Source organism: Lampetra planeri, chromosome 20, assembly GCF_965212315.1.
Source record: "Lampetra planeri chromosome 20, kcLamPlan1.2.h2, whole genome shotgun sequence".
Lineage (NCBI taxonomy): Eukaryota > Metazoa > Chordata > Hyperoartia > Petromyzontiformes > Petromyzontidae > Lampetra > Lampetra planeri.
Window position 1 is genome coordinate 1,290,487 of NC_136126.1, and position 27,569 is coordinate 1,318,055.

Genomic DNA, 27,569 nt, shown 5'->3' on the forward strand with positions numbered 1-27,569 from the left:
GTTGGTCTTCGCGGAGTGAGTTTAATTCCACGGTGCAGGGGGTGGTGACAGGGGCCGTACAAAACGAGCGGTCGAACGACAACAAAAACCTCGCACGGAACCAAAGACGCACGGAGTTCGGCAGGCCGAGCGCGCGGCGGGGGGCTCAAGTGTGGGTGACTCGCACCTCTTCCAAGACGTCTCGCCGCCGTGGAAGAGTAGGCCAAATATCGTCTGGAGGGGGGGGGGGGCATTTGAGAGCTCTCTCTAGTGGAGGCGTTTCCACCAGCGGTGGCGTGAGCGAGCACTTGCAGCGCTGCGCCTTCACCTTGGTGACATCGAGTGGAAGGGAGTCACCGGCTGGGTGGCGACCGGGCTGTAGGGCGGAGCGCTGCTGCTGTTGCTGATGAGCGCCGTACACAACGAATCCCATCCAACGAAACGCACTTCCTACGCTCCCCCCCCCTGCGTTGACGGGAAGATTCTCGAACCCGAAATTGGTGGAAACCCCCACCGGGCCAGTTGGGCCATTTATTTACGGCAAAAAAATACCGATCAGCTGGAGGTCGGATTTTCCGTCGACTCGCGGCTCGGACCCCCGAGGTGTCGCTCCACCCGTGCGTTTCACTGCGCCCCAAATGAGGAGCTCGTCGCACATCGCCCCTCCACGACGGCGTCGAACACACGCACAGCCCGTGGCTCACAGTGGCTCACGGCCCGCGGCTCACCGCCAGTGGCTCACTGCTCACGGTCCGTGGCTCACGGTCCGTGGCTCACGGCCCGCGGCTCACGGTCAGTGGCTCACGGCCAGTGGCTCACGGCTCATGGCTCACGTCCACAGGTCGGTCGATCTGAGAAGCCATCACGACACTCAAAACAAAACCAACATTAATACTTTCATCATCGTCGTCGTTGTCGTCAATATGATCAAGATTATTACTATGATCATCAGAAAAGTGAATATCTAAAATGGAACGAGGCTGCAAATATATGGCAAAGTGGGTAGCTGATGATAGCAATGTTTATATTCTTTGTGTTGCTGATGCTGCTTTTGTTGCTGCTGCTGCTGCTGATGATTATGTTTATGTTGAAGATGCTGCTGATGCTGCTGATGATTATGTTTATATTGCTGCTGCTGATGATGCTGGTGATGTTGAAGATGCTGCTGGTGCTGACGATGCTGATGACAACGACGATGCAGCTGCTACCGTTGAAGGCGCTGATGCAGGTGACACTGTTGGCAGTACTCATGCTGCTGGTGATCGTAGCGCTACTGCTGGCGCTTCAATTTATCTACTGCATCTTTATTGCTGCTATGGCTTTTATAACTAAAGGTTCCTGCTGCTGACGGTACTTCTACCGCTGGTGCTGCTGCTGCTTGTTGTGCTACTTCTGCTCGTGCTGTGTCTGCTGGTGCTGCTGCTTCTTCTGCTGTTGCTGCTTGCGCTGGTGCTGCTAGTGCTGCTGCTGCTGGCAGCTCCCGTCACATGGGGTTTCCGGCCTCCAGCTCGGCCTTGGCCCTCTCGAAGGGGTCCTGCTGCCAGTAGTCGGAGTCCCAGGCGAGGAACCAGCCGGTGAAGGTGGCGGGCTCGTGCCCCTGCTTCACCACCACCACGGGGGTGCGCTTGCTGCGGCCCGACGGGTCCGTCTCCAGGTAGCGCTCCGCTGCCGGGTCGGGGAGACGCGAGGGGGTCACGCGGGTGGCGGCGTTAGTTTTGTGTTTTGGGGGATTTCAAAAATATATTTTAGAATAAAAAATGTTTTTGCCGTGTCGGCGAAAACAACCGTGGCCGCGGTTTTGCCGCTGTAGTTGCTGTCGAGTCAAATTCACGGTCGCGGTGCGGGTAGGGGGGGGCTGAAAACCACCGCCGTGATTTTTCGGAAAATCAGTTTTTAGCCGCTTCTGATCGAAACGATTTGACGCAATCAAAATGGAGGCGCCCGGTTCGCGTAGGAATGCCGTGCCAATCGACGCGGTACGACTGGCGGTACAGCACGACTGTGAACACCCGCGTGGGTGCGTTACGCATCGTCAATTACAGCCACGGCGTTCTCCAAACGTGGCAATGTAATGGCGACTCTCCACAGGGAGACTTGAGACTCGGTGCTTCTCTGGGTAAGCAAATATCATGACTGTACTGCGCGCGTGTGTGCGTCTGTGTGTGTGTGTGCGCGTGTGTGTGTGCGTGTGTGCGTGGTACTGGGCCTCGCCTAGGTCGACTCAGCCTCAAATGAGTACCTGGTGCGACGTGTAAACATCACCGCTGGGTAAAGGCGACCAGGCGTGGTGCTGGCCACCCACCCCCTCGTGTGATGCGCCGGCCTGTATCGGTGCTGCTACTCGCTAACAGCACCCAGAGTCTGCTGAAGGCTGCACGGGGGATCTCTGCCTTTGTGCATGAACACACCTGACTGCAGGGATTCCTTCTTCTCGACGTCGTTTGCATCGCTGCCGATCCAGACGAAGATCTGTGGAGCAGAACGAGGTGAGAGGCGATACAAATCCCACACAGGCACGGGTACACGGTAGGATCACATACTCCCCCCTGCATAATAACACCACCGCCCAACACAACAACAACATAGCACACACAATCACGGGATACACGACAGCGCATAAGACGCTACCCAGCCCACTCCATATGATGTTATATGCACATAAGACACACAATCACATAACACACAACCTGGTCCACTACCAACAACATCACACTACACACAGACACACCAACGCACACCGCAGCACACACGCCATCACATCACACACACCGCCACACACCACGACAACAACACACACCGCAATGCATTACACGCCGCAGTAAAATACACCTCACACCGCATTGCACAACCGACAACAACACACACCACTCTGCTGCGCAAGCTGGGGTCCCACCCACCTCACCACCCCCTCACCACCCCCTCACCACCCGCTCACCACCCGCTCACTACCGCTCTCCGAGGGCACCGCGTGAAGGCGAGACGCGCAGGCCTTGTCTCACCTGGTCCCAGGCGTCGATGAGCATCACGTCGTCCGTGGCCAAATCCTCCTGCGTGATTTCTCCGGGCACCTCCTCCACCTGCAAGGGCAGGAGGCACACGCACAGCCTGGCTGCCTCACCTGGGGGCAAGGTGAGTGAGTGTGTGTGTACATGTGTGTGTGTACGTGTGTGGACGTGTGTGTACGTGTCATCTCGGTCAGTCGACCCGTGGCAACTGGGTCTGCCCCGTGACCTCCTGCCAGCGGGCGTTCGACACTTCACGTGGCCTCAAGGTGCACATGGCCTAGCACAAGCGTCGTGGTGACGTCACCGCCATTTAGTGGCGAATGGCGGTTGTTGTGTGTGTGAGTGTGTGTATATGTGTGTGTGAGTGAGTGTGTGTGTACGTGGCCTGGCACAAGCGTCGTAGTGACGTCACCGCCACTTAGTGGCGAATGGCGGTTGTTGTTGTGTACGTGTGTGTGTACATGTGTGTGTGAGTGTGTGTACGTGTGTGTGAGAGTATGTGTACGTGTGTGTATACGTGTTTGTGTGTGTGAGTGTGTGTGGGAGGAGCGGTGGTGCAGCGGTTAGCACGCCGTGCTACGAATCCGGCGACCCGTGTTCGATTCCTGCTCACGGCCAACACCGGTGACGATTATCTTAACCGGTCCTGGGCCTCTCCCTAGGTCGACTCAGCCTCAAATGAGTAGCTGGTGCGGTGTGTAAACATCATCGCTGGGGAGACAAAGGCGGCCAGGTGTGATGCTGGCCACCCACCCCCTTGTGTGCCGTGCCGGTCTTCATAGGTGTTCGCTAATAGCACTTGCCCCAACAGTCTGTTAAGGCTAGACAGGGGACTTTTGTCTTTGAGGAGTGGTAGTGCTGATGATGGAGATGATGACGCTGCTGCTGATGATGTTCACCGTGAATCTGCCGGACTTGTTGGAGCAGGCGAAGAGGCGTGGGGGGTGGGTCTCCGTCTTGTTGCGGAGTCGCGATGAGGTTTGGTACGAAACCTTGCCTCCCAGCAGCGACCAGAACTCATCTACTCTCACACACGCACGGAGCACACACACACGGAACACACACGCACACACGCACGGAGCACTCACGTACGGAGCACACACGCACACACGCACGCGGTGCAACCAGTGCCATTTCCACTAGGTGGGGCTGTTGTGAGTGACCTCTGACAATGCGGAGTTCTGATTAAGAAAACCTCATCATGTTATTGGCCTTCCCATGAAAGTGATGTAACTGTCTAAATTTATAAACAATACTAAACAAAACCACAAAGCACTCCAAATGCTGTCTCCATGACCCTCAAGTCTACACTACACAACTCCTTTGACAATGCCACTGCCAAAAGCCTGGAGCGTGTAGGCCGTGACCTGCTCTATTTGCACAGTGCCACCTCGAGTTGTGACATCGTCCCATTACAGCCACGGGCGCCTTTTTCACTGCCCTGAATGGGTCTCAAACGGTGTGGCTAAAATACGAAACTGATCGCAACGAATGAATGGAAATCTCCCACTTGGCCGAAACGCCAGCGGAGGGAGAGAAGAGTCCCCGGGGGGCGGCCGCGCGTGGAGAGAGAGCGATCGTCACCTGGCTCCGAGTCCTCGTTCACCTCGGTGGGCTGCACCCCGAGCAGCGTGGCGACGCTCGCCGCCCCCTGGCGCTCGGCCTCCACCGCCCCGCGGCCCACCCACGTGTAGGCCACGCCGGGGCCCACGAGCACGAACGCGTCGTTCGAGTTGAGGCGCGACGCGCTGGCCTCCATCTGGCGGGCACGCATGCATACACACGCGTGAGTGGGCGAGCACTTTTTTTTACAATTAGTTCATTGAAAAACCTCCTGCATACCAGGTGAGGTCGTTAACATCTCGCCACCACGGAAGATGGAGCTCATTCATCAGAGTTTGATTCCCGGCCGCGGCTAACAACATCAGTGGCGAGTGATATCTGAAATGGCCCTCAAACTGCACTTCATCGGGTAGCTCCGCCCACTGCTCTGGTAGCCCCACCCACTCACCTCGATGGCGCGTGTCCGGCGGGCGGCGTTGCGCCGCACTTGGAAGAGGCGCACGTCGGCCGGCTGGCTCTGGCCGCCGTCGCGCGACGTGCCGCCCCGGTACACCACCAGCGGCTTGTCGCCGAAGATGCTCATGAGGTGCGCCGGCTCCTTGCCCTGCACAACGCGCACCTGGGGTGGGGGGTGGAGCGGGGGGGGGACAGTAGTGTGCGGTGAGCGCAGAGACACGCGATCGAGGCAGAGGTCCCAGGGCATCCTCGGCAACTGCCACTGGAACTCGGCAACTGCCACTATCGGCGCACTCTGACAAGTCTGGTGCATCGTGAACACACCGCCCCGATGGCACGCCGTAGGCTCGTACCCTGGCTGTCTCTTGCCGCCTGGGCTGTCCCTGGGGGCTCATTTTAGGGCCCCTGTCCCTCCGAAGTTTTTTGTTCTGCGATCGCGGTTGCCGAGTAATGGGCCAAAAACGCCCAGCGACCGGCAACAAACAGCGTGCCTCGAGACTCGGTGCACTGCTCGCTGCAAGCGGAAACCTCTCCAGAGTGGCACAACTGGAATAGCAATCGATGGATAAAGAAAAAAAACCGCAATCAGAAGACGATGGAAGTAACTGTCACATGCCACGCTCTCCATTTGTAAGTCTCCACGTCGCCCTCCCTCCCGCTACCGGGGGCCGCTGCATCACCGCCACAAACAACTGCAACCTTGATTCTCAACTCGCATAGTTTGAAGCCCTATCGCCCACAACGTACCCATCCACTGGGTTCCGCGTTCGGGAGCAGACGGGAACGGCTGGGAGTCAATCTGCTCTCGTCGGCGAAGCGTCCTCGCTGTTGTTGCCATTGTTTTTGTAATTGCCACGGGAATGTGGAGTTTCCTCAGCTGGTTCAGGGCTGTCGGTGGATTTGAGGGCCATCCCACGCTCCTTTGAGCTTTGAAATTAAATAAGTGCACGAAGAGAAGAGGAAGTATGTTCATTCCCCAGGAGGGGGTTCCAGTTTCCTTCCGACACTTGAACAAACGCCCGCGGCTCGCCAACTAAGGTCTGTTCTTAACGCGTTCCAACTAAAGCTGAAGCGTTACCGCATTAGCTTTCTGTCTGTAACTTGGGGGCATGGTAACGCTCGCAGAGGTGATCCAACACGAACTGAATCTAATTCCAAAGTTGAGTTGCCATTTGATACTTTGCCTATTGACAATTGGTCCAGGGGTTGGACGAATTTCAGTGAAAAGAATCATTATCTTAAATTACATGGGCGATGATCGGGGCCTACCCCGGTATTGCCTAGATTCGCTTGCCCAGGAAGGCATGGGTACCCGGGCAAGGTGAGGCAGGCCCTGAGTCCAGGTCATTTGGCCTTAACAAATGCATTTATGTATACAATTAATGAATTAGTTATCGAAGAAATTACATTATCACGTGTAACATCATCTCATTACACGAACGAATCTCAAAAATAATTAGCTTGTTAATTTCTTCATCTCATCATCATAACCTGTGATGGGAAAAAGCAGACCAGGTGGTGGGTGAGGGTAACTAGGTGTGGTGAATGAGGAGGTGGATGAAGAGGTGGACAAGATCGGGAGGATGAGGCGGAAGTGTGAGGAGGTTGACAGCTTGCGGTGGACAAGGCGGTGAACAAGGAGCTGGATGAGGTCGATGAGGTGTGGAATAGCTCACCTGCACAGGGGTTCCACCCAGGGAGGTGTCCAACTCGGCCGACAGGAAGGCCGAGGCTGCCACCTCGTCGCGTGTCGAGGTATGACCCTGCCTGCAATAGCAGTTCAAAGCCCTTCATCACTCTACTGCTGGATGGAGGCCTTCCCCCCAGGCTGTGCAGGTAGTAGGGGTAGTCTGACCTCATTTCACTGCCCTGGCGAGCGTGGGCTGGTCACACGCCGTACAATCCGAAAACACACGGGACGGTTAGAACGCTGGGGCAGGAGTGGGTACGGAGGGGGCGGTCCACACCAGGTGTAGATGATCTGTCCCGTCCTGTAGGTGTAGAGGATGATGTAGCAGTCTCCGCCGTAGAACTCCCCGTAGGTGCTCGGGTCCACGGGAGCCTTGTCCGAGCCCTCGATGCGCCACACCTGCAACACGGTGCGCGGCACGTCAGCCAGCCCCACCCACTTTCACACGGCCATGCCCACTCAGTCGCTACCACCGCCCGCACTGTGAGCCGCCTCCTCCTCGCTCGACCTCCACTTGGCAGCTCCTCCTGCTCACAGGGCCCGCCCCCTGCTCTGGTAGCTCCGCCCACTAGTCAAATTAAGCCCTCCCATCACATCCTCCCCTGAGTGGGCTATTGTTGGGTAGGGTGGGCGAGTGGGCGAGTGAGTGGGGTCTTGGGCGGACGAACGAGTGGGTGCCTTGGTGACCGAATGGGCGAGGCAGCGTTTGGTGGCGATCGCGCGAGCGAGGTCAACAGCGACCTCTGTCATGTCCCATCACGCCCCTCTACCCCCCTCCCCCACCCCTCAACCCCCGCCACCCCCCTGCTCACCTGCACGTCTCCCTTGCCGTCGTCCACCATGCCGTGCTGGGCGGCCATGGCCGGGTTGGAGTGCAGGGTGGAGGCGTCGAACGGGATCTGCTGGATGCGGGCGACGCTGCCCACGGTGTAGCGGGGCCCCAGGCCGTCGGTCTGCTCGCGGTCGCGCCAGCCCTTGAAGAACTGCTTGAAGAGCGGCGTCTCCCCTCCCTCGGGCAGCACCGACACCTGGCGCGGGGCGGCGGAGCGCGGTTAGAGGGAGGTGCAGCACGAGGAGGAGGACGAGGAGTGGCCATGGTTTCAGAGGCGGCCGGCGCCCAGCGGTGAACGTGGATTTTTTTTTTTTGGTAATTGCGGAATTAAAAATAATCTAGCTCTCTTTTTGTTGTTGTTCCATGGAGATTGCCGCGAAAACGTGGAACGAAAACTGAAAAGTACATTGAGGAGCCGCAAGAGGAACACGCGCGTTACGAGAACGTACCCAGGTCAAACTAAAAATACACTGTTCAAGAAAAGTGAGTGGGCTTGGGCAGGACGTGCCATGGCTGGCCGGGACGGTGGCTCTGTGGCAAATCCCAACAACGGCGTGGGCAGCCAAGGAGCATGACGCGTTTCCGGTAGAGGACGTTTGCCGCGGAGATGGAATCGACGGAACCGGCTCGTGCGCGGGGTTCCAGGCGGATCGGCACACCGCAGAATCACCGCGAGAGGCAGCGGCTGCAGCCTGTGGAGGCCTTCGTCCAGCAGTGGATCGACCACGGCTAGATGAGGATGTGTTGTGGTAGTTGACCTGCGGGTTGTGCGGGGTCACCTGACCTGGGCTCGTGCAGGTGTGCTCACCTGGGTGTTCTTCGGGTAGCCCATGCGGACGATGAAGTCCTCGGCCAGTTTCAATGCGGCCTTCCTCTCTGCGATGTCGGCGCCGCGACCTAAGGTAGCAACATCATCATCATCGTCGTCATCAACGTCGTCATCAGCAGAAATATTATCATCAACAGCAGCAGCAGCTGCATTAGTAGCATCTTAATCTGCAGCAACTGCATCAATATTATCATCAATAGCAGCAGCATCAATATTATCATCAATAGCAGCAGCATCATCATCAGCAGCATCATCAGCAGCAGCAACAACACGCCACAAACCGTGAAGCCGAAGTTCATTGGTACAATGTTCATGCAAAAATTCTTCCACCTAACAAGACGCCGCACAGAAGCATTGCGGAATATTTATTTTATAAATATAACGAGGAAGGCGGTCTTGAGCAGAGAAGGGGAATCTGCTGGGGCTTGCAATTGAACAGGAAAGACATGTCCACGTTTCTGATCGATATATCCCAGTAAGTAATAGATTAATAACTCTCTCCCCGAGGCGATTAAACCCAACGCTGACCCTTCCACACGAAGATCTTCCCCGCGGGCCCGTGGTCCAGCAGGAAGCAGTCTCCCGACAGCAACATGTCTTGGCGGAACGGGTTGTCAGCCGCCACCATTATCACCTCCATGGTGCCGGAGGCGTTTGACACCTGGGGGGGAGGGGAGGAGACGGAACGTGGTCGGGACGGACGGTGAGGACGAGTAAGCTGAGGGGAAATTGTACTTTGACTAAGATGCGAAATAAAATAAAAATATAAAATTTCGTACGGACGATGTTCATCTAGCGTCTAGTCACAAGGACGTGTCGGGATGCCGGTCAAAAGACTTATCCGTGTACCGCTGATTTTTTTATCGCCATGTTTTAAGACACGCTCTTACCAATGTGACCAATTCTGACGAGGGTAAGTCCATGCTAACAACAAAACTCTACGTTGAAATGTTATTTAGATTGGATAATTGTTATCCCATGTTATGGACGGACAGACAATCGCGTGGCTTCTCACCTTGTAGAGTTTTGCGATTTTCCTGTTGGAGGCATCGGCCTTGACGTCATCGGCCTCTCCTTCCGGCAAACTCGGCATGGATCCCAAAGCCTGAACGTCACGAGAACAACAACAACAACAACAACAACGGCAGTGACAACAACAGCAGGTGATGAGTGATGTGTGACACGTGATGGATGATGAGTAATGGGTGACAGGTGATGGATGGTGAGTGACAGATGCTGAGTTGTGAAAGACACGTCATGGGCGAGTGATGTTTAATCGACGGTGGGTGATGGGTAACGGACGAGTGAGAGGTGATGGGTGAAAACTGGTGACGGTTATCGGCCAACGGGTGGCGGCAGACAGGCGGTGTGTGACGAGCTATTGGCGACGTTCGTTAACGTTGACTCTCGTGACACGTGACAGTCAACAGATGACGAGGGGACGAGCAACGTGCATGTGTGTTTGCGCGTGTGCACGTGTGTGAGTGCGTGTGTGCGTGTGCATGTGTGCGTTCTCCTCACCTCCACCAGGCCGTCGGGCTGCATCCCCTCCTCCAGGACGTCAACTCTCGCTCGCCCACACCGCTCGTTGTCTCGGATCCCCTTGGCCACTTGGGTGGCCTTCAGCCGCTCGAAGCGATTGCTCTTCGAGCCGCACCACTGGTAGATGTTCTACGGGGGTAGAGCGAGGGGGGGGCAGAATGGAGGTGAAGGAGTCGCACCGTCACGATCGCCGCGCACACGTCCGTGGTGATCGGCTGGGCTGGCACGGAGGTCGGTGTGCCAAGCCGGATCCTGGGTTCCAATGCGGGTTTCAGCTGCCACCTGTGATATAAAAAGCGAGTTCACGAGTGCAACGTGACTGCTTGACTGCTTGTGTTGTGGTTATTGCAAACATGATGCCTTGTATAAAGGTGTCAGTTTTTGTACCAGTTGAAAGGGTAAAAACCTATTACTATATTTTGCCACTGGTAAAGGAGATGTCTCATAGAGTGCAGCATGCCGATGGTCTCAACCCCGGGTCGCCAAATGACTGCACGCAATTAAAAACATTCCCGACGGTGAAGGTGAGGGAGGCTGCCGTTGGTGTTGTGGTCAGCACACCGGCGTGGAAATGCCGAGGTCGCAAAAAAAGACAATCGTGTTAAACATGAACATTTAACCGTGAACATTTAGCACGATTTGAACATTTAACACGATGTGAACATTTCACACAAATGTGAACATTTCACACGGTTTCGACTGCGATGCGCTGAACGTTTCCTTTCCGTGTCAGGCCAGGTGAGGAAGTGCTCTTCCCCCGACCTGCGTGGGGAGTTCACTTGGAAGGCGGATCTCTGAGCTCGCTCTGCGATACCCAACTTCCGTCCCCACAAGAACCATCCTGCGGCACGCAGCGCGTTGCTCCGCTCGCCGCGAGAGTCCCGATGGGACACCGCACTGCGGCCGGCGTCGTGCCAACGGCACAATTCGGGGAACGTCTGAGCGGCGGGACCACGTAAAGGATTCGCTTTCGGGGGAAGTTCAAAGCCCGGCCTTCTGGTTTGCTCATCTGCGGGAGTTGAAGCGAGCCAAGCCCGCCGTGCTCTCCGCTCCTCGTCCCGGCGATTCCGTTTGCCCTCAAGCCGAGGAAGTGGGGCAAATGGCACGTGGGCGCTCGCGTGTCTAGGGGAAGAGTGAACGTGCCCAGGTGCGCGCCGTGGGTAGCGGTTGGCGGTCTGCTCGAGCCGATAGAACCCCCCTGGGGCCTCCCATCGTCACGTCATCCAACCCCACTCGCCCGTCCGTCTCTGCAACGCACTTTCAATGTTCGTCATCGCAGGCAGCCGCCGTTTATCCACCGGTGGATGAAAACCTCCCCACGCTGTTGCTTTCTCCCACGGTCACGTGACGGGATCTAAGAGGTGGCTCTGCGATAGCCACTTTCGCGGGTCGTTTTCTGCGTCAGCGCAAGAGTTTCAAACGTGCGCTTCATCTCGGTGGCATGACACTAATAGCACAGTCGAGATAAAATTGGGAACCAATGACTTAGTCACATGACACGCTGCCATCTAGCGACGCAATCGGGGACACTCTCCCAGTCACTGTACAGGACACTTTTCCCTACACCTGCACCTACATGTTTTACAGAGTTACAAAAATTAACATTCCCTCTTTGAGACACCTTATGCATGTGTGTGTGTTGGTGTCCGCTCATCCTCACCGCGCACAGGTCAACTTTGAAGCAGTTGCCCCTGTTGAACCCTCTGTAGGTCTATGGGTCACGTGCCAGCCTGTTGGTCACATGTAGGTGCTGCGCTTTGTGGGGAGGGGTGGCGCAGCGGTTAGCGCTACGCTGCGCTACAAACCCGGCGAATCCGAGTTCGATTCCCGCTCACGGCCAACATCAGTGACGATTATCTGAACAGATACTGGGCCTCCCCTAGGTCGACTCGGCCTTAAATGAGTACCTGGCGCGGTGTGTACACATCGCCACTGGGGAGACAAAGGCGGCCGGGCGTGGTGCTGGCGACCCCCCCCTCGTGTGCCGTGCCGGACTTCATAAGTGCTCGATAATGGCACTTGCCCCAACAGTCTGTTAAGGCTATATGAGGGATCTTTGTCTTTGTGCGTGTCCATCCTCACCGCCCCCAGGTCGACGATGAAGCAGTCCCCCTGGTTGAAGCTTTCCCAGGAGAGCGGCACCTCGGTGGCGCGCACCGTGCGCCGCCCCTTCACGTGCAGCAGCCGCTTCACGTCCACCAGGTTGGGCACCACGTGGCGGAAGCCCGAGGCCACGCCGCCCGGCTGCACGGCAAAGATCAAAACAGCAAAAGGTAAAGATCTCTTCCCAACCCGTGCGGCCTATGTCGCCGGCCAGGGCAAGTGCTGTGAGCGGACACCCAGGGCTGGGTCTCTGCGGCTGCCTATGGCTGTGGTGGTGGTGGTGGCGACAGGTCACGTGAATCTCTGCGGTCCACCAGGCGACCCAGGAACATATGTTCGTCACGGTGGCGAGATGTTAACTACCTCGCCTGGTATACAGGAGGTCGTGGCCTAGATCCCAACCCTGACGTTTGTATATTTGGAGTTTGCGTGTTTCTCTCCCCGTGGTCGCATGGATTTTTCTCCGGGTCCTCGTGTGCCATGCTGGGTTTTCACTCCACATTTAGAATAAACACGCGTTTAGAGTATTTGGCTGCTATACATTTCCACATGATGATAAGCCACTTCGTTGAGCTATCGATTGGTGGCCAGGTCGCTTCTGAAAAAGAGCTATGAAGCTCAGTGAGCCTTATCTGTTAGAATAAAAACATTGTTTAACACGTAGTCGGCTTTCACGACCAATATTCCCCATAATAGAGTTTTTTTAGGGTTAGATCGTGTAAATATCAATGTGTTGTTAGCCCCACCACCACCCAACACAGCCAATTGGTAAGGTTTGTCGCGTAAACGAAACGTGCCAATGTGTCACTAGTTCGGCACACACACCGCTTGTGTGCTGCAGAGTAATCACACAACAACATTTACAATTCGAGCACCGCGACATTTCGCCGGGAATTACGACAACAAAAATACTTTTACCCTCTCTGGCAATAAAACAGGCGGTTTGAAGATGCTCAAACACCGAATAGAAACCAATTTGCAAGAAATCAAGTCTTGCCTTAACCACACACAGAGTACTTGTGGTGAACGTGCAAACAAAAACATCTCTGACAATATTTCCATCGTCTTCCAAACCGATTGGCCTACACCAGAGACAGCCTTCACTTAAAAAAAGGTCACGTGATAAATAAAAAAATAAAACAAACAGTCGTCTGCGCAGTTTCTATTCGGCGTCACCTTGTACTTGATGCCGTTCTTGAAGTAGCCGCTGAAGGCGGTGGACTCGTAGCCCTGCACCTCGCGGTGCTGCACGGGCTGCCCCCCAAGGTGGTCGTCCATCTGCACCGTGAAGATGGCGGCCGCTCCGCTCTCGTCCTGCGAGCACTCGTTGCCTGTCGGGGCGGAGGAGGAGGACGAACGAGGCGTCGGCACGCGCGCGGGGTTTGGCGCCCGGCTGGGCAGAGTGGCCGGCGTGGCGCTGCGCGAGATCGGCCAGCGGTGTCGTGAGACCCCGTGGCGTGGCGGGGTGGAGAGGAGATGGGTGAGGAGAGCTATGGTGTGTGATGGAGGGAGGTCTGTTAGATGAAGCTGATTATATGTTTGAATAGTGATGTGTGATGTCTAACGAAGCCGGTGTTCTTCATTCCAAGGCCCGTGGGCCACTGGCGGCCCCTGGAGGCCTATAGCGTGGTCTCTGCCGTGCGGCCCCGGACAATACACAACACGTGACAACTCCCCCATCATTGTGCTGCTGTCAGACCCAATGGTTTCAAATACGCGTGGCGGCCCTCACACTGATGATGTTTTATTGGCGAAAGCGGCCCCCCTTGTGAAAATTAGCGAAGAACACTGCATTACTCTATTCTACGCTTGCGCACGATGGCAGCAGTCATGTGTTCAGGGACCCGATGCCAATGTCGAGGTCTGCAGGCCACGGCGAGAGGGCTGAGGGAGAGAGAGTTCGTGTGGTTTTGCTGTTCCTACTCCTCTGTTGAAGGAGTGCAGACCACAGTGGGCTTACTGTGCGGGCTGTAGTTTGTTTGGCCACAGTTGCACCACTGTGGCTTGTCTTTAACGTGTCTCTATGGTTCTCTCTGTATCTCTGAGTTTCTCTGAGTCTCTGTATCTCTGAGTTTCTCTGAGTCTCTGTATCTCTGAGTTTCTCTAAGTCTCTGTATCTCTGAGTCTCTGTATCTCTGAGTTTCTCTGTATCTCTACGAGTCGCTGAGGAGTATCTATGTGTCTGTATGGGTTTACTGGGCGGTCCACGGTGTGGGCTGCAGGGCTACAGTCGCCCCCACGTGGCTTGGACGGGATGACGGTGGCCTCCTTCCCGCGGTGGCTCCAGCTGCAACGTGGTTTCGCGTCACCTTAAACGCGGCTAGCAGCGTCGTCTGGACGAGGTGGACGTCATTAATTAAAAATTAAACTATCTGACGATGATGGCGGCGATGACGATAATGATAGCTGTGATGATTATGATAGCGATGATGATGCTGATGATGGCGGTAATGATGATATCCAAACGTCTGATGGCCATGATGCTACTGATGTTGCCGACGCCGCCGATGCACTCACCGAGCCAGAAGTGCAGGTCGTACTGCATGTTGCCGGCGCGGTTGCGCACGGAAAAGAGCAGCACGTAGGCGTCGCCCGTGTAGAAGCTGCCGTAGAGCTCCGTGGGCACGGCCACCAGGTCCAGCTTCTCCACGCGCCAGACCTGCAGGCCGGGCTGGCGGCCCGCCGCCTCGAACTCCGCGTGGTACACCATGGCTCTGGGGGTGGGGGGGGCGGGCGAGGGGGGAGGAGAGCGTCGAGCGTCTGTGTGGCCACGCGTCCGTGCCCGATTCGACGTCTGCGGGAAAACTCGGGTCCAAGGGAAGGGATTGATGGTTGCCAGAGACACACCTACTCCCTCAATGTCCTTTATTGAACCGTGATATTACCAGCGTAGATACATATTCAGTGGGTTATGATAATTATTATTAGTGGGCAGGGATCGAGCAATGATATCTGCTGATGAGTTGCTGATGAAACCCGATTTAAGAGCTTCTTGGCTCACAGGGTAATTCAAAATAAACTGAATTATACGGTGGTGACCCATTCGACATGCCCAGATCGGGTGCACTCCGCACTCAGCTTTGAGACCGTGAGACCAGCCAAGAATAGTCGTCCCCACAGACCCGCTCGCTCCTCCTGGCGACCCGAGTTCGACTCCTGCTCACGGCCTACCACCGGTGACGATTATCTGAACCGGTCCTGGGCCTCCGCTAGGTCGACTCAGCCTCAAATGAGTAGCTGGTGCATAAACATCGCTACTGGGGAGACAAAGGCGGCCAGGTGTGGTTCTGGCCACCCACCCATTTCTTCGTAGGTGCTACTCGCTAACAGCACTTGCTCCAACAGTCTGCTCAAGGCTATAGGGGGGATCTTTGTCTTTGTAGATGAGAGCAGTGGTGCAAGCAGTTGGCGTACTGCGCCATGAACCCAGCCGCCTGAGTTCTATTCCTGGCCAAGGCCAATGCCACTGACGAGTGACATCTGAAGCGATCCTGGAAGCGCCCCTCCTTCAGCAGCCCGCAGTGATCAGCGCGGTGAAGTATGGTCAAACAACCCCAGAGACGGATCTAGAAACTTCCCCAGGGGGAGAGAGAGGCAGGCCAAAACATCTCAAACATTCAAATAGGGCCCTACATTCGTACAATATAAACATTCAATGTGTTTTGTTGGTAAATATTCATGAGATACTATTTTTTACTGTGGTCTTAAGAAGAGGTGGGGTGGGGGGTAATCGCCCCTATCCTCCCCTAGGTTGACTCAGCCTCAAATGAGTACCTGGGAGCGGTGTGTAAACTGGGGAGACAAAGGCGGCAGGGCGTGGTTTGCCGGCCACCCATCCCCTTCGTGTACCATGTCGGCCTTCACAGGTGCCACTCGTAGAAGGAACTTGCCCCAAAAGTCTGCTACAGCTTATACGGGGGATCTTTGTCTTTGCGTTTGGGCTGAGCTCCCAGGCGTCCCAGCAGTGACCCCATATAAGGCTACAACATTTCCCTCCAGCCCGCAGCCACGCGGGCGGGGCCCCCTTTCCACAGCTGCCAAAAGGGCTCTGTGTGTGGTGATGATGATGACTCACGGAGTCGGCCCACGCACCCTCGAGTAATCGACGGTCGAATCCTCCCGAGTCGATTCTTTAAAGGCGAGCGGACGCCGCCTCGGTCACAACGATTGGCAAACACTCGAGTTTCCCGTTACTTTCGATCTCCCGGCGTGGCGGTGTCAACAACGGAGCGAGTTCTTTAAATCCGCCCCCACACACCCGCACCGCATCTGCACAAGCTGACAGCTTGCCGCGGTAACAATGGGGTTCGCTGTGGGTTGGTCGACATCACCCCCCTCCCGTTCGCGTGTGGTGGAGTAAAGAAGTGTGGGTACTCCGGCCTCTTAGAGTGGCGAGATGTTAACCCCCTCGCCTGGTATGCAGGAGGTCGTGGGCTCGATCCCGACCCTGACGCCTGCTGCTGCTGTATATTTGGAATGTGCGTGTCTCTCTCCCCGTGGTCGCGTGGATTTTTCTCGGGGTCCTCCGGTTTTTCCCACCACATTTAGAATCAACATCACCACGCGTTTAGAGTATTTGGCTGCTAGAAATGTCCACGCGATGAGCCACTTGCCTTGTCTATCACTTGTGGCCAGGTCGCTTCTGAAATGGAGCTACACAGGTCAGTGGGCCTTACCTGGTAAAATTAAATTAGTTTTTAAAAATAGTTTTATAACATGTCAGGCCGGCGTGGAAGAGTAGGCCAAATACCCATCTAGAGTGCATCTCTCCCTTGAGCTCCCACTAGTGGAGGACCTTCCGCCAGCAGTCGCGCGCTTAGGACATTGCAGGGTTGCGCCTTTGCCTTTACGTACTTATCGTGGCGTTGCGGAGCAATGGCCCTAATAAGACACACATTCGTCCGATGCAATTGCTTTTGCAAGCAAATTGTTGCCACTCATCATCACAGGATAATACATCGAACGTGGGGTTTTATTTGTTTAGAGGGGAGGATGTTTTGATAGAAAAAACAAAAATCACAACCAACGCGTTTCAGTCGCCGCTCACTCGCTCGTGTTCACGCAACACGGTCGAGTTTAAAAGTGGCAGGAAACGGGAAGATAGAAAACAGATGACGATGACGATGAGAGTTCCATAGAGACAAATGTTACAATGTCACGAACATGCAAACCTTGGGCCAACGTTGGTTGAGGATGTTTGTCCAACGTCAACCAACGCTGGCTCAACGTCACAATTCGTCAATCAAGAAATACCATGTAATAGACGATGTTTCGGGCAATGGCGCTTCTTCATAGAACGTAAATATAGATTCCAGAGGCAAACTGCGGTTCATCAGAGTTGGAGAATGCGCGATACATCCCGGGGCCAATCGTTACTAATGATCTGACTGACGGGGCAGATGAGTCATATCGATAATAACTGATGATGGTGCTCGATGAGATGTTGACGGATAGATGACAGATCGTAATGATGATGGAAAATGACGCGATTAATAATAATCTACAAGTATGAGTGGTGATGTTGGTGAATGCTGAATAGTAACACTAATTATGATGATGCCCCTTGCTGCTGATGAGTCACCAGAACTGTGAAGAATTCCGTGATATTTCACGCGCGCAGGAACACACAGACGGGGCTATTGTTTTCATACAGTGAGGCCCTTCCAGTTCATTGGCTCGCTCATTCCGTCTCATTCCGTATCATTCCGTCTCATTCCATTTCATTCCGTCTCATTCCATCTCATTCCGTCTCATTCCATCGCCAGCTCATTCAATCTCTTAACTCATTCGGTCTCATTCCATCTGACTCCACTTTCAGCTAATTCCGTTTCGTTCCTTCCTCAGCTCATTCCATCTCTCTAGGGGCCAGTCAATCTCCAAGCTCATTCCATCACATCCCGTCTCCATCTCATTCCTCATTGCGTCTCATTCCATCCTCAGCTCATTCTGCCTCGCTCCATCTCATTCCTCATTGCGTCTCATTCCATCCTCAGCTCCTTCTGCCAAGCGGTGGAAGCAGGAAATGGCGACCCCTCCCCCTCCCTATAAAACATTTACAAAGAACCCCCCCCCCTCCGTGTAGCCATCACAGACTGTTGGGGCAAGTGCTGTTAGCGAGTAGCACCTACACATCGCACAAGGTTACTCATTTGAGGCTGAGTCGACCTAGGGGAGGCCCAGGACCGGTTCAGATAATCGTCACTGGTGTTGGCCGTGAGCGGGAATTGAACCTGGGTCGCCGGGTTCATAGCGCAGCGTAGCGCTAACCGCTACACCACCGCTCCCCACAGAGAGGTATACACATTAACACACAGACACACACACAATAAGACACAGTAACGCATACACGGGCATAACAACAACAATCGCCGTTGGCCACTAAGCGGCGATGCAATCACCACGGCCATTTGTGCCAGGCTAGGTGCACGCACGGTGAACACGCAGGAACACGCGCGGCACGCCACGTGAGTGGGAATCGAAGTCGGCGCGGGGTCGCTCAGGGGTTCGGAGCGCAGTGCGCTCACCACTGCGCCACCGCTCCACCCCAGCAGGATTGGGGGGGGTCTTGTTTTGAGTTGTCGTGGCAGATGAGGAGGATATGGGTGGGTGGGGGGTGCGAGACGACATCAGATCCCTTCAAGCGCCCCCCTCTCTTCACCCCCCATCTCTCGTGCATTCTACACGTATTGCTCACGCAGCTGCAGAGATTCGACAAGAACCACAGGCGGAGGAGGAGGAAGGAGGGCTGGATGGACGATGGGAGAGGCGCTCGCAAACACAATCATTGTTAAATAATTAAATCTACTTTGTAGCTACCGGCGGTACTGACCAGCGTGGTGAAGTATAGTAAAAACAAATCTTTGTCATCCTACGACCCGATATAAACTGGCCTTGAGCCTCAAGTTCTGGTCGTTTACCCTGCAAGGCTCTGTTTCCTGCATTCCATACGCGGTGCGCTTTGGGATCTACGGATGAAATGCGCCTTACAAATATGGATTATTACTACGAATATTATTAATATTAGTATGTCCGCGCCACCCGCCAAGAAGCTCCTCTGCGCCAGAGCTCTCTCCCCGAAGGCACCCGGCCTGGTTAACGCCCGCCCTGGTCAACACCCGCCCTGGTTAACATCCGCCCTGGTTAACACCCGGTCTGATTAACACCCGCCCTGGTCAACACCCGCCCTGGTCAACACCCGCCCTGGTCAACACCCGGTCTGATTAACACCCGGTCTGATTAACACCCGCCCTGGTCAACGTCCGCCCTGGTTAACACCCGGCTGGGATAGAGTCCTCGTTGGCATCGCCGTGCGTTTTGGCTGCGATGTTCCGGCTTGCGAGACGGAGAAGTCACGGCATTCTCGTGAGCTCTCATTCCGATTTGAATCGTAAGACGGCGACGGATTACAGATGATCGCGATGCGCCCGTACGGGCACTTGAGCCGACGTCTGGCGAGCAGTTGGTGACTGATGCGACGCGTCTCGAGACATCGTGGAAGGGCGAGAGGGCGCACGTACGGCAGTAACAGAGATCGTCCATTCTATGTTCGTAGCTAGAACAATACGGAGAGCTGCCCCCCCCCCCCCCCATTGTTGAATTTACTCTCTAAGGCCCCCCAGGATGACGGCACGAGTCACGAGGAGCGTGACGCTGACGCCGCGCGCGTCCACGACAGTCATCATTCACAGTCCATTCTCAATCCACTGCTGGATGAAGCCACCCCAACCCTCCCGCACCCCGCCTCATGCCGTGTTGGTTTGTCGAGTTGCTTGACCATACTTCACCACGTGGGGAGGCCCAGGACCGTTTCAGATATCACCCGCCAACGATTCAGTCCGCCGCCGGGATCGTGACCGCAGTGCGCTAACCACCGGCGCCACCGATCAATTCCGCATGTCTCAGCACACGCGAGATGCATAACGGTAACCGTGCACATGTTACTCTTTGTTGCATTCGCGCAAATACCAAGGCTCATCATACAACCAGAACGACTTGTGTGGCGGGCAATGACAGCGAGCGCCGACTCAGATAAGCGACGGATTTGTAACCGCGGTGCGCTAACCATTGCGCCACCACTCCCGCCCGTTTAACAGTAGCCTATTGTACATTGCACCGAAGTTAAGCGAGAAGAAAGGGTGCGGGCATGGGATAGTTACGGGGCCGTTATTGTTAGGATCGTTAGAGGTGACGGGGGCTTGCGGATTGCCTTCATCCAGCAGTGGATTGACCACGGCTGCTGTTGGTGATTATTGGTTAGTTAGTTAAGTAGTTAGGTAAAGAGCTGCGCAGATCTCTCCCACCAGGTCTCCGTCGCCTACCTTGCTTGGGTCGCAGGATCCAGGAGCTGAGTGCGAGGCCAGAGATTGGGATGAGAGCTGCGTAGAGGAGGCGCTCACTCCCATTCGATAGAAATCCGTGGAAGTTCCCAGTGCGCACTGGATGGCTCTTAAGTTCACTGGGTTCATCATCATCATATTCCATGTTCAGCCATGGCCAATCCACGGCTGCGTGAATGCTTCCCCAAGCCATCGCCACTTCTAACGATACGTTTTGTGGACCAATCGTGTTGGAATTAAAATTATTCGAACATTTTAGAAAACAAAATGACAAAACTCATCAGACAGAGGAAAATGAGACGTTTAGAGAGATGGTGTTTGCAATCGGTTTTCGTTGTGAAGTATGGTCAAATAACCCCCCACGACCTACAACGACGTGGGGATGAGCATGCAGAAGATAAAATTGGTTCATTGTTGCTCTTAGGAATCACTAAAACTGTCCCCACCAGTGATCAGGGAGGCATTTGTCCATTCAATTAAAGCCACCGCCGTACAGACACGAGAGCAGTCGGCAGAGACGCCTATGCGCTACTGATGATTCTTAACAAGATTGGCGCTGTATAAAACGAATCTGATACACGGGCACACCATAGAATCGTGACAATATCTCATCGTGCGCCGGTGTTGTGAGTGTATCCGGGCTACCGCGGATTTCTAAGACCCAGTTTCATTCCAATGCCGCCTCCCCGCGCCCCCTCTCGCTCTCACTGCCCACAAACTCGACTTCCCATTGGCAGCTATCTTCATCCCAGTTGAATGTTACGAGCCCTGCCCAGACAGACGCGTTCGGGGGTTAAGGTGGCAGGGGGCACTGTCCAGAGGCCCTTTCCTTCACCACAGGCGATCCCGCACCATAACATCTGCCAACCCAGCAGCGTTTTAGCTGAACAAGCGTGGTTTGTGCCGACGAGGCACGGGAGTGCGACACCGGAGCGGCGTTTGCTCGCTTCGATTCATCTGCGCCGTGAGCGACTTGAAAAATAAAATCCCAATAAAGATGCCAAGCAACGTTGGGAGGCATGTGTCTGGAACCGTAGGCCCAACGTCCCGTGTTGACTTTAATTCCGGGGCAATCGTGCCCCTTAAATTTGTGGTTCTGAACCTTGACTCAAGTCTACAACCCCTTCGGTGCTCAGGAAGGGCATCTCGTTCATCCCCAGGTTAGGGGCCGTCCATAAATGACGTCACGCGATTTTGGACGATTTTTTACCCCCCCCCCTCCATCGTCACACGGCGTCACAAAAAGTCAGACCCCCCCTAAAATATGACGCCATAAAGCTCTGCCCCCTCCCAAAACCATATTTCCATTTTGAAAATAAAACATGTTTCAAATCGCTTTAGACTATTGTCATTGTAGCGCGTATTTAATGTGGCGCTGCGCTCTGATGTTGTAGGAGAAAACATGTATTAAAACGTATATTTAATTAAGTAGAACGTGTTGTCTATATTTATTTAAAGTTGCGCATTTTGATGTGACGTCACATTTCTCAACCCCCCCCCCTCTCGCCACACATCGTCACAAATGTCTGACCCATAACACGCTGACGATCAGTGCGTATGCTGAACTTATTTCGCACCGTGCTCAAGAATAACTTGTAATTAAATAATAAAAAGTCCCAATGTGTTCGATCATCATTGCCAGTTGCCTGTCAACCTATGCCTGGATTGAGATCTTCCGTGGCTGAACAACCCCGACATTGCTGATTGACCATACTTCACCACGCGGCTGTTATTTCGATTTAAAACGTTCGTGACTGCAGGGATTCATCTTCTTGGTTCTTTCGGTAAAGTCACGTAGAATGGAAATAATAAAATAATAAAAATAAAACATAATAAAATAATTCTCACGCGGCTTTCTCAAACCATTTCCACCGCGCGCAACACACCGGACATTTCGGGCTGAGTCGACCTAGGGGCGGCCCCGGCCACCACGCGTGCCCACACTGCCCCCTGGTGGCCAACTCCATCGCCTCGCTCGCCCCGGTGGCGGAGGCGGCGTAACTTCCCGATCCGGGTCGCCACGGAACCCGTTCCCGTTCACGCCGGCACCCTGCGTGCCCTTCGTGCTGATACTACTGCTGACGCTGATACTACTACTGCTGCTGATGCTGATACTACTACTACTGCTGCCGCCGCCGCTGCTGCTGATCGTCGGTAAACACTGCTGCTGCTGCTGCTGTTGTTGTTGTTGATGATGGGATTACGCCGGCCGGGGCCCTATAGAGCCACAAAGGCGTGCGTCACTGCTACTGCTGCTGATGCTACTGCTGCTGATGCCACTGCTGATCTTGCTGAACACTGCTGCTGCTGATGCCACTGCTGCTGATGCTACTGCTGATCTTGCTGAACACTGCTAATGCTACTGTTGATTTTGATAAAACCCGCTTCTGCTGCTGATCTTGCTGAACACTGCTGCTGCTACTGCTGATACCTACTGCTGCTGTTACTGTCCCACCTACTGATGGTGCTGAACGCTGCTGCCACTGCTGATGCCACTGCTGCTGCTGATGCCACTGCTGCTGTTACGGCTGACGGCAAGACTGGGCTGTGTGCTGTTGCCGATGCTGCAGCTGCCGCGAGTGCTGCTGTTGCTGCATCTGTGCCGCGGACACTGCTCTTGATTGCGTGAGCTCAACGCCGCTACTTGCTGTTGCTGATACTGCTGCTGCTGTTGTTGCTGATACTGCTGCTGCTGTTGTTGCTGATACTGCTGCTGCTGTTGTTGCTGATACTGCTGTTGTTGCTGATACTGCTGCTGCTGTTGTTGCTGATACTGCTGCTGCTGTTGTTGCTGATACTGCTGTTGTTGCTGATACTGCTGTTGCTTTGTTGATTCTGCTGCTGATACTGCTGTTGTTGCTACTGCTGCTGTTGCTGATACTGCTGTTGCTTTGTTGATTCTGCTGCTGCTGCTGATACTGCTGTTGCTGATACTGCTGCTGTTGTTGCTGATACTGCTGTTGCTTTGTTGATTCTGCTGCTGCTGCTGATACTGCTGTTGTTGCTGATACTGCTGTTGCTTTGTTGATTCTGCTGCTGCTGCTGATACTGCTGTTTCTGATACTGCTGCTGTTGTTGCTGATACTGCTGTTGCTTTGTTGATTCTGCTGCTGCTGCTGATACTGCTGTTGTTGCTGATACTGCTGTTGCTTTGTTGATTCTGCTGCTGCTGCTGATACTGCTGTTTCTGATACTGCTGCTGTTGTTGCTGATACTGCTGTTGCTTTGTTGATTCTGCTGCTGCTGCTGATACTGCTGTTGTTGCTGATACTGCTGTTGCTTTGTTGATTCTGCTGCTGCTGCTGATACTGCTGTTTCTGATACTGCTGCTGTTGTTGATACTGCTGTTGCTGCCGCTGCTGATACTGCTGTTGCTTTGTTGATTCTGCTGCTGCTGCTGATACTGCTGTTGCTGATACTGCTGCTGTTGCTGATACTGCTGCTGTTATATCTTTCGAGCCCGCGTCTCGATGTGACATCACTGCTGTTGTTTATTTCGTCACGCATCAAACGTCAAATCTTTCATCACACACACAGATGCCGAATGAACTACAGTGTAACAATGTCTTTTTGTTCCTGGGTAGTAAGTGTTATTTCCTAATTGCTTATGCCTCAAAAGGTACAGAAATTGGCTATTATTCCCAACAAACTTTGCTTTTGTGACCAGGACAGTGATATTTTTAAATGTACCTATTTTCCAGAACATTCCAGATAGATTCAGTGCTGAGTAAACTTGGAGTAACTTCCAGAACATTCTAGAACTTTCCAGTAATATAAATAGTAGTATATATACAGGGGCCTTAAGCCCACCAGCTCAGTTTAGTTCCGGCTGCCTAAGTGGATACATATCTGCATTTTTCTGCGATGGCATCAAAAGGCTGCAAGCAATCCGGCAGACACATTTTGCTCAGAGCAAGACTGGCACCCTTGGGTGTGAAGGTTTTAACTTGACGTGAATGGCTGTACCCTTCCTCGTGTGTGCGTGTTCACTTCACTGAGATGACGCTACAGATTCACGACAGCTTCTCCCTCTTGTCGGTATGGTGACCCAGGTGATGCTTTCGTCAAGGCCCACTCCGTTACTCCTCTCAACCCCTAGAGAATGTTACTTACTCATGTCCATTGTCCTATTCCACATCCCCGAACCATGAACACAACCGCCAACCCGTAATCCTAAACCCTCGCCTCATCATCGCGAACTCCTAAACCTTAATGAATACCCCTAATTCTGAATTCTGGCCATACATCCTAACACTTAACCATTAAATGATATAAGAGTAGGTTTTTCCCCTTTTTTTCTGGCAACAAAACTGAAACCTTTTTACGAGGAATCATGTCTGCATTAACCACAACACTTGTGGTCAGAATGCATTGTCCTTCAAACTGATTGGTCTACACCTGAAATGATCCCCTAAGCCTGAACTCTGAGCCCTAGTTATCAACACTAAGCCTCACACTTCACCTCCCACTCTTAACCCCCAACCCCAACTCAAAAAACCCAAACACCTCTAACCCATAAACCCAGACCCGGTAACCCACCATGGAAATAAAATTAAATCAGCAGTTTCCATGACACAGTTCATCAACCGAAGCCTTGGGAAGGCCTCGTGTGTTTGACTGAATATCTGGTCGGCACATTTGATGAAAATCAGCGGCGACGATTTCCTTTCTCGGATGCTGGCGATGTTGAATGCGCGAGCGTGGTTACATCCGTGACGTGGGCTTCCTCGTCTGTGTCTCTGCGTCTCGTGGGATCTGGCAGAGGGAAGGAAGCGAAACGTCCCCCCACACACCGCCCCCCAATGCTTCTAGGACGACGCCTGCCTCTGCGGGTCGTGGCCGAACCTCCGACTTCTCTCCTTTCTCCCCTCTCCCCTCCCGCCCGCCCGCCCGCCTCCTCCGCCAGCGTCGTCGCCGCTGGCCGCGGCACCGGCAACGGCACCGGCAACGGCACCGACGGCGGCACCGGCGGCGGCGCGGCCGGCGATGGCCTCGCGAGCTGGCGTCCTCCGCCTGGAGATGTGCGGGGGCAGCGGCGCGCTGCTCGCCGCCATGAACTCGCTGCGCGCCGAGGGCAAGCTGTGCGACGTGACGGTGCGCCTGGGCGCCGCCGCCTTCCCGGCGCACCGCGTGGTGCTGGCGGCCGGCTCGCCGTACCTCCGCGACCAGTTCCTGCTCAACCCGAGCGCCGGCGAGCTGCGCGTGTCGCCGCTGCCGGAGCCGCGCGCCGCGCTGGCGCTGCTCCTCTCGTGCTACACGGGCCACCTCGACGTGCCGGCCGCGCAGCTGGTGGCCTACCTGACGGCCGCCAGCTACCTGCAGATGGACCACGTCGTGGAGCGGTGCACCAAGGCGCTGTCCGAGTACTTCCAGCCGCGGTTCGGGCTCTACGGGGCGGACGGCGCCGACGGCGCCGCGACGGACGACGACGCCGGGTTTTGCTCGAAGGCCGCGGCCGCCAGCCCGCTGTCGGAGCGCTCGTACGACGGCGAGTCGGACCGGATGCCGGACGGCGCGGGGATGTCCGAACCGGAGTACGATCGCTGCGGCGTTGCCGTCGCCAACGGCGCTGCCGACGGCGCCACCGACGACGACGACGACGAGAACAAGGCCTTCGACGGCGCTCGCTTCGGCGCGGAGAGGGAGCGGTCGACGGAGAGAGCGGTGCCCCCGGCCGGGCGCAAGCAGCAGGAGTGCCCTCCCCGGAGCCTCTCCATCGTCAAGGTGGAGCAGCTGAGCGGCGACGAGTTCGACGGGGACGCCCACGCCAGGCGTCCGCAGGTGGCGCTGCCGCACCACCACCACCACCACCACCGTCGTCAGCTTGAGGCCGCCCGGCACCAGCTGTCTCCCCCGTCCGAGCAAAACGCCTTCGCCGTGCACTTGCCGGCCGATCCCACGCGGCACGGCCACTTCGAGTGCCGGCGCCAGCGGATGGTGCCGGCGGGCAGCCCGGACGGCGCCACGATCATCACCGGCACCGGCGTCTCCGACGGTGAGCAGCAGCAGGAGGAGACGAACGCTCAGCCGTACTTCCAGATGCCGGGCCACAGCCCCGTGTACTCCTCCGGCTTGCACCACCAGCACCACCACCACCACGACGGCACCAGAGCCGGCACCGGCAGCACCGGCTGCGTCGGGCCGCGCGCCGGCAGGGGCGCCGGCCGTTTTGGCATCGTCCCGCCGAGCAAAGCGAAGAGCGGCCGCGGCGGCGCCCGGGGCTTCTCCTTCCGCTCGTTGCCGGGCGGGGCGGCGGTTTTGACGGCGCCGCCCGCGGCCTCCGGGCACCACCCGCACGGCGACCCGGCGCTCGCCGTCTACTCCGTCGCCCATTCGGCCTTCGCGGCCGGCCTCTCGCCGACCGGCGCCGGCGGTGTCGGCGCCGCGAAGCACTTCGAGTGCAGCCGGTGCCCCAAGACGTTTTCGCACGCCGAGGTGCTGTGGGCGCACATGCGCACGCACAAGGTGTTCACGTGCCCCCGCTGCGGGCGCCAGTTCTCGCAGAGCAGCAACCTGACGCGCCACCTGCGCATCCACACGGGCGTCAAGCCCTTCGCCTGCGCCCTGTGCGGCCGCTGCTTCACGCAGAAGAGCTCGCTGCACGACCACATGAACCTGCACAGCGGCGACCGGCCGCACCGCTGCGCGCACTGCCAGGTCGGCTTCGCGCACAAGCCGGCTCTCCGCAGGCACCTCCGCGAGCAGCACCAGCGCGGGGCGGCGCCGGCGGCGGGCGGCGGCGGCGTCGTCTTCGCGGACGCGATGGCGGCGGACGGCCGCGGCGGGGACGGTGGGGACGGTGGGGACGGCGGGGACGGCGGGGACGGCGGGGACGAGGAGGCGGGCGAGGGACACGGTGGGCGTGCGTACGAGCTGGCGGGCGGGCACGCGCGCGCCGACGACGGCGGGGACGCGTATCAGCGCGGGCCCGCGGCGGATGGACGCCCGGACAACGATTCGCGCGGGCACGTGGACGAGGGCGTCAATGGACACTACTTGTAGGTGGACGCGCGGGATGGAGGCGCGGGTGGACCGTGGACGAGGGGGGACGTGCACGTGCGTGAGCTCCGTAGGCGGGCCGTCAGGGCCAGCAAGGCCTTCTCTGCTGGCCTAGAGATTGTCAGGATCATAAAATTATATTTTTATAATTTAATATTTTCACGAATGCTATGTGTATTTTACAAAGTTCGTTCCCATCAGTCTAATAACGTCATTTCATTGCTCCTCTCGCCCT

General features: G+C 55.7%; 2 protein-coding genes across 3 annotated transcripts; one reads left to right on the top strand and one right to left on the bottom strand.

The window, feature by feature from the left end:
* On the bottom strand, window positions 1–22,716 carry LOC144724251 (gelsolin-like). 2 transcript variants are annotated; one of them, XM_078603224.1, is made up of 17 exons: window positions 22,222–22,716; window positions 14,517–14,713; window positions 13,176–13,330; window positions 11,979–12,140; window positions 9,876–10,025; window positions 9,370–9,459; window positions 8,883–9,015; window positions 8,334–8,422; window positions 7,506–7,721; window positions 6,971–7,092; window positions 6,680–6,770; window positions 4,996–5,166; window positions 4,569–4,743; window positions 3,884–4,005; window positions 2,979–3,056; window positions 2,388–2,448; window positions 1–1,644 (listed from the first exon to the last, which is right to left on the bottom strand). In XM_078603224.1, exons 2-17 carry the CDS (start codon window positions 14,707–14,709, stop codon window positions 1,463–1,465), a joined length of 2,190 nt encoding a protein of 729 aa, XP_078459350.1. In that variant the 5' UTR covers window positions 14,710–14,713; window positions 22,222–22,716; the 3' UTR covers window positions 1–1,462. The 2 variants fall into 2 exon arrangements, with proteins under 2 accessions (XP_078459350.1, XP_078459349.1); XM_078603223.1 differs by lacking the exon at window positions 22,222–22,716 and adding an exon at window positions 20,318–21,536.
* Window positions 22,234–27,337, top strand: LOC144724194 (uncharacterized). The gene is made up of 2 exons (XM_078603110.1): window positions 22,234–22,489; window positions 25,242–27,337. The coding sequence occupies exons 1-2, from the start codon at window positions 22,441–22,443 to the stop codon at window positions 27,335–27,337; spliced, it is 2,145 nt and encodes a 714-aa protein (XP_078459236.1). The 5' UTR covers window positions 22,234–22,440.
* The last annotated feature ends 232 nt before the right edge of the window (window positions 27,338–27,569 follow it).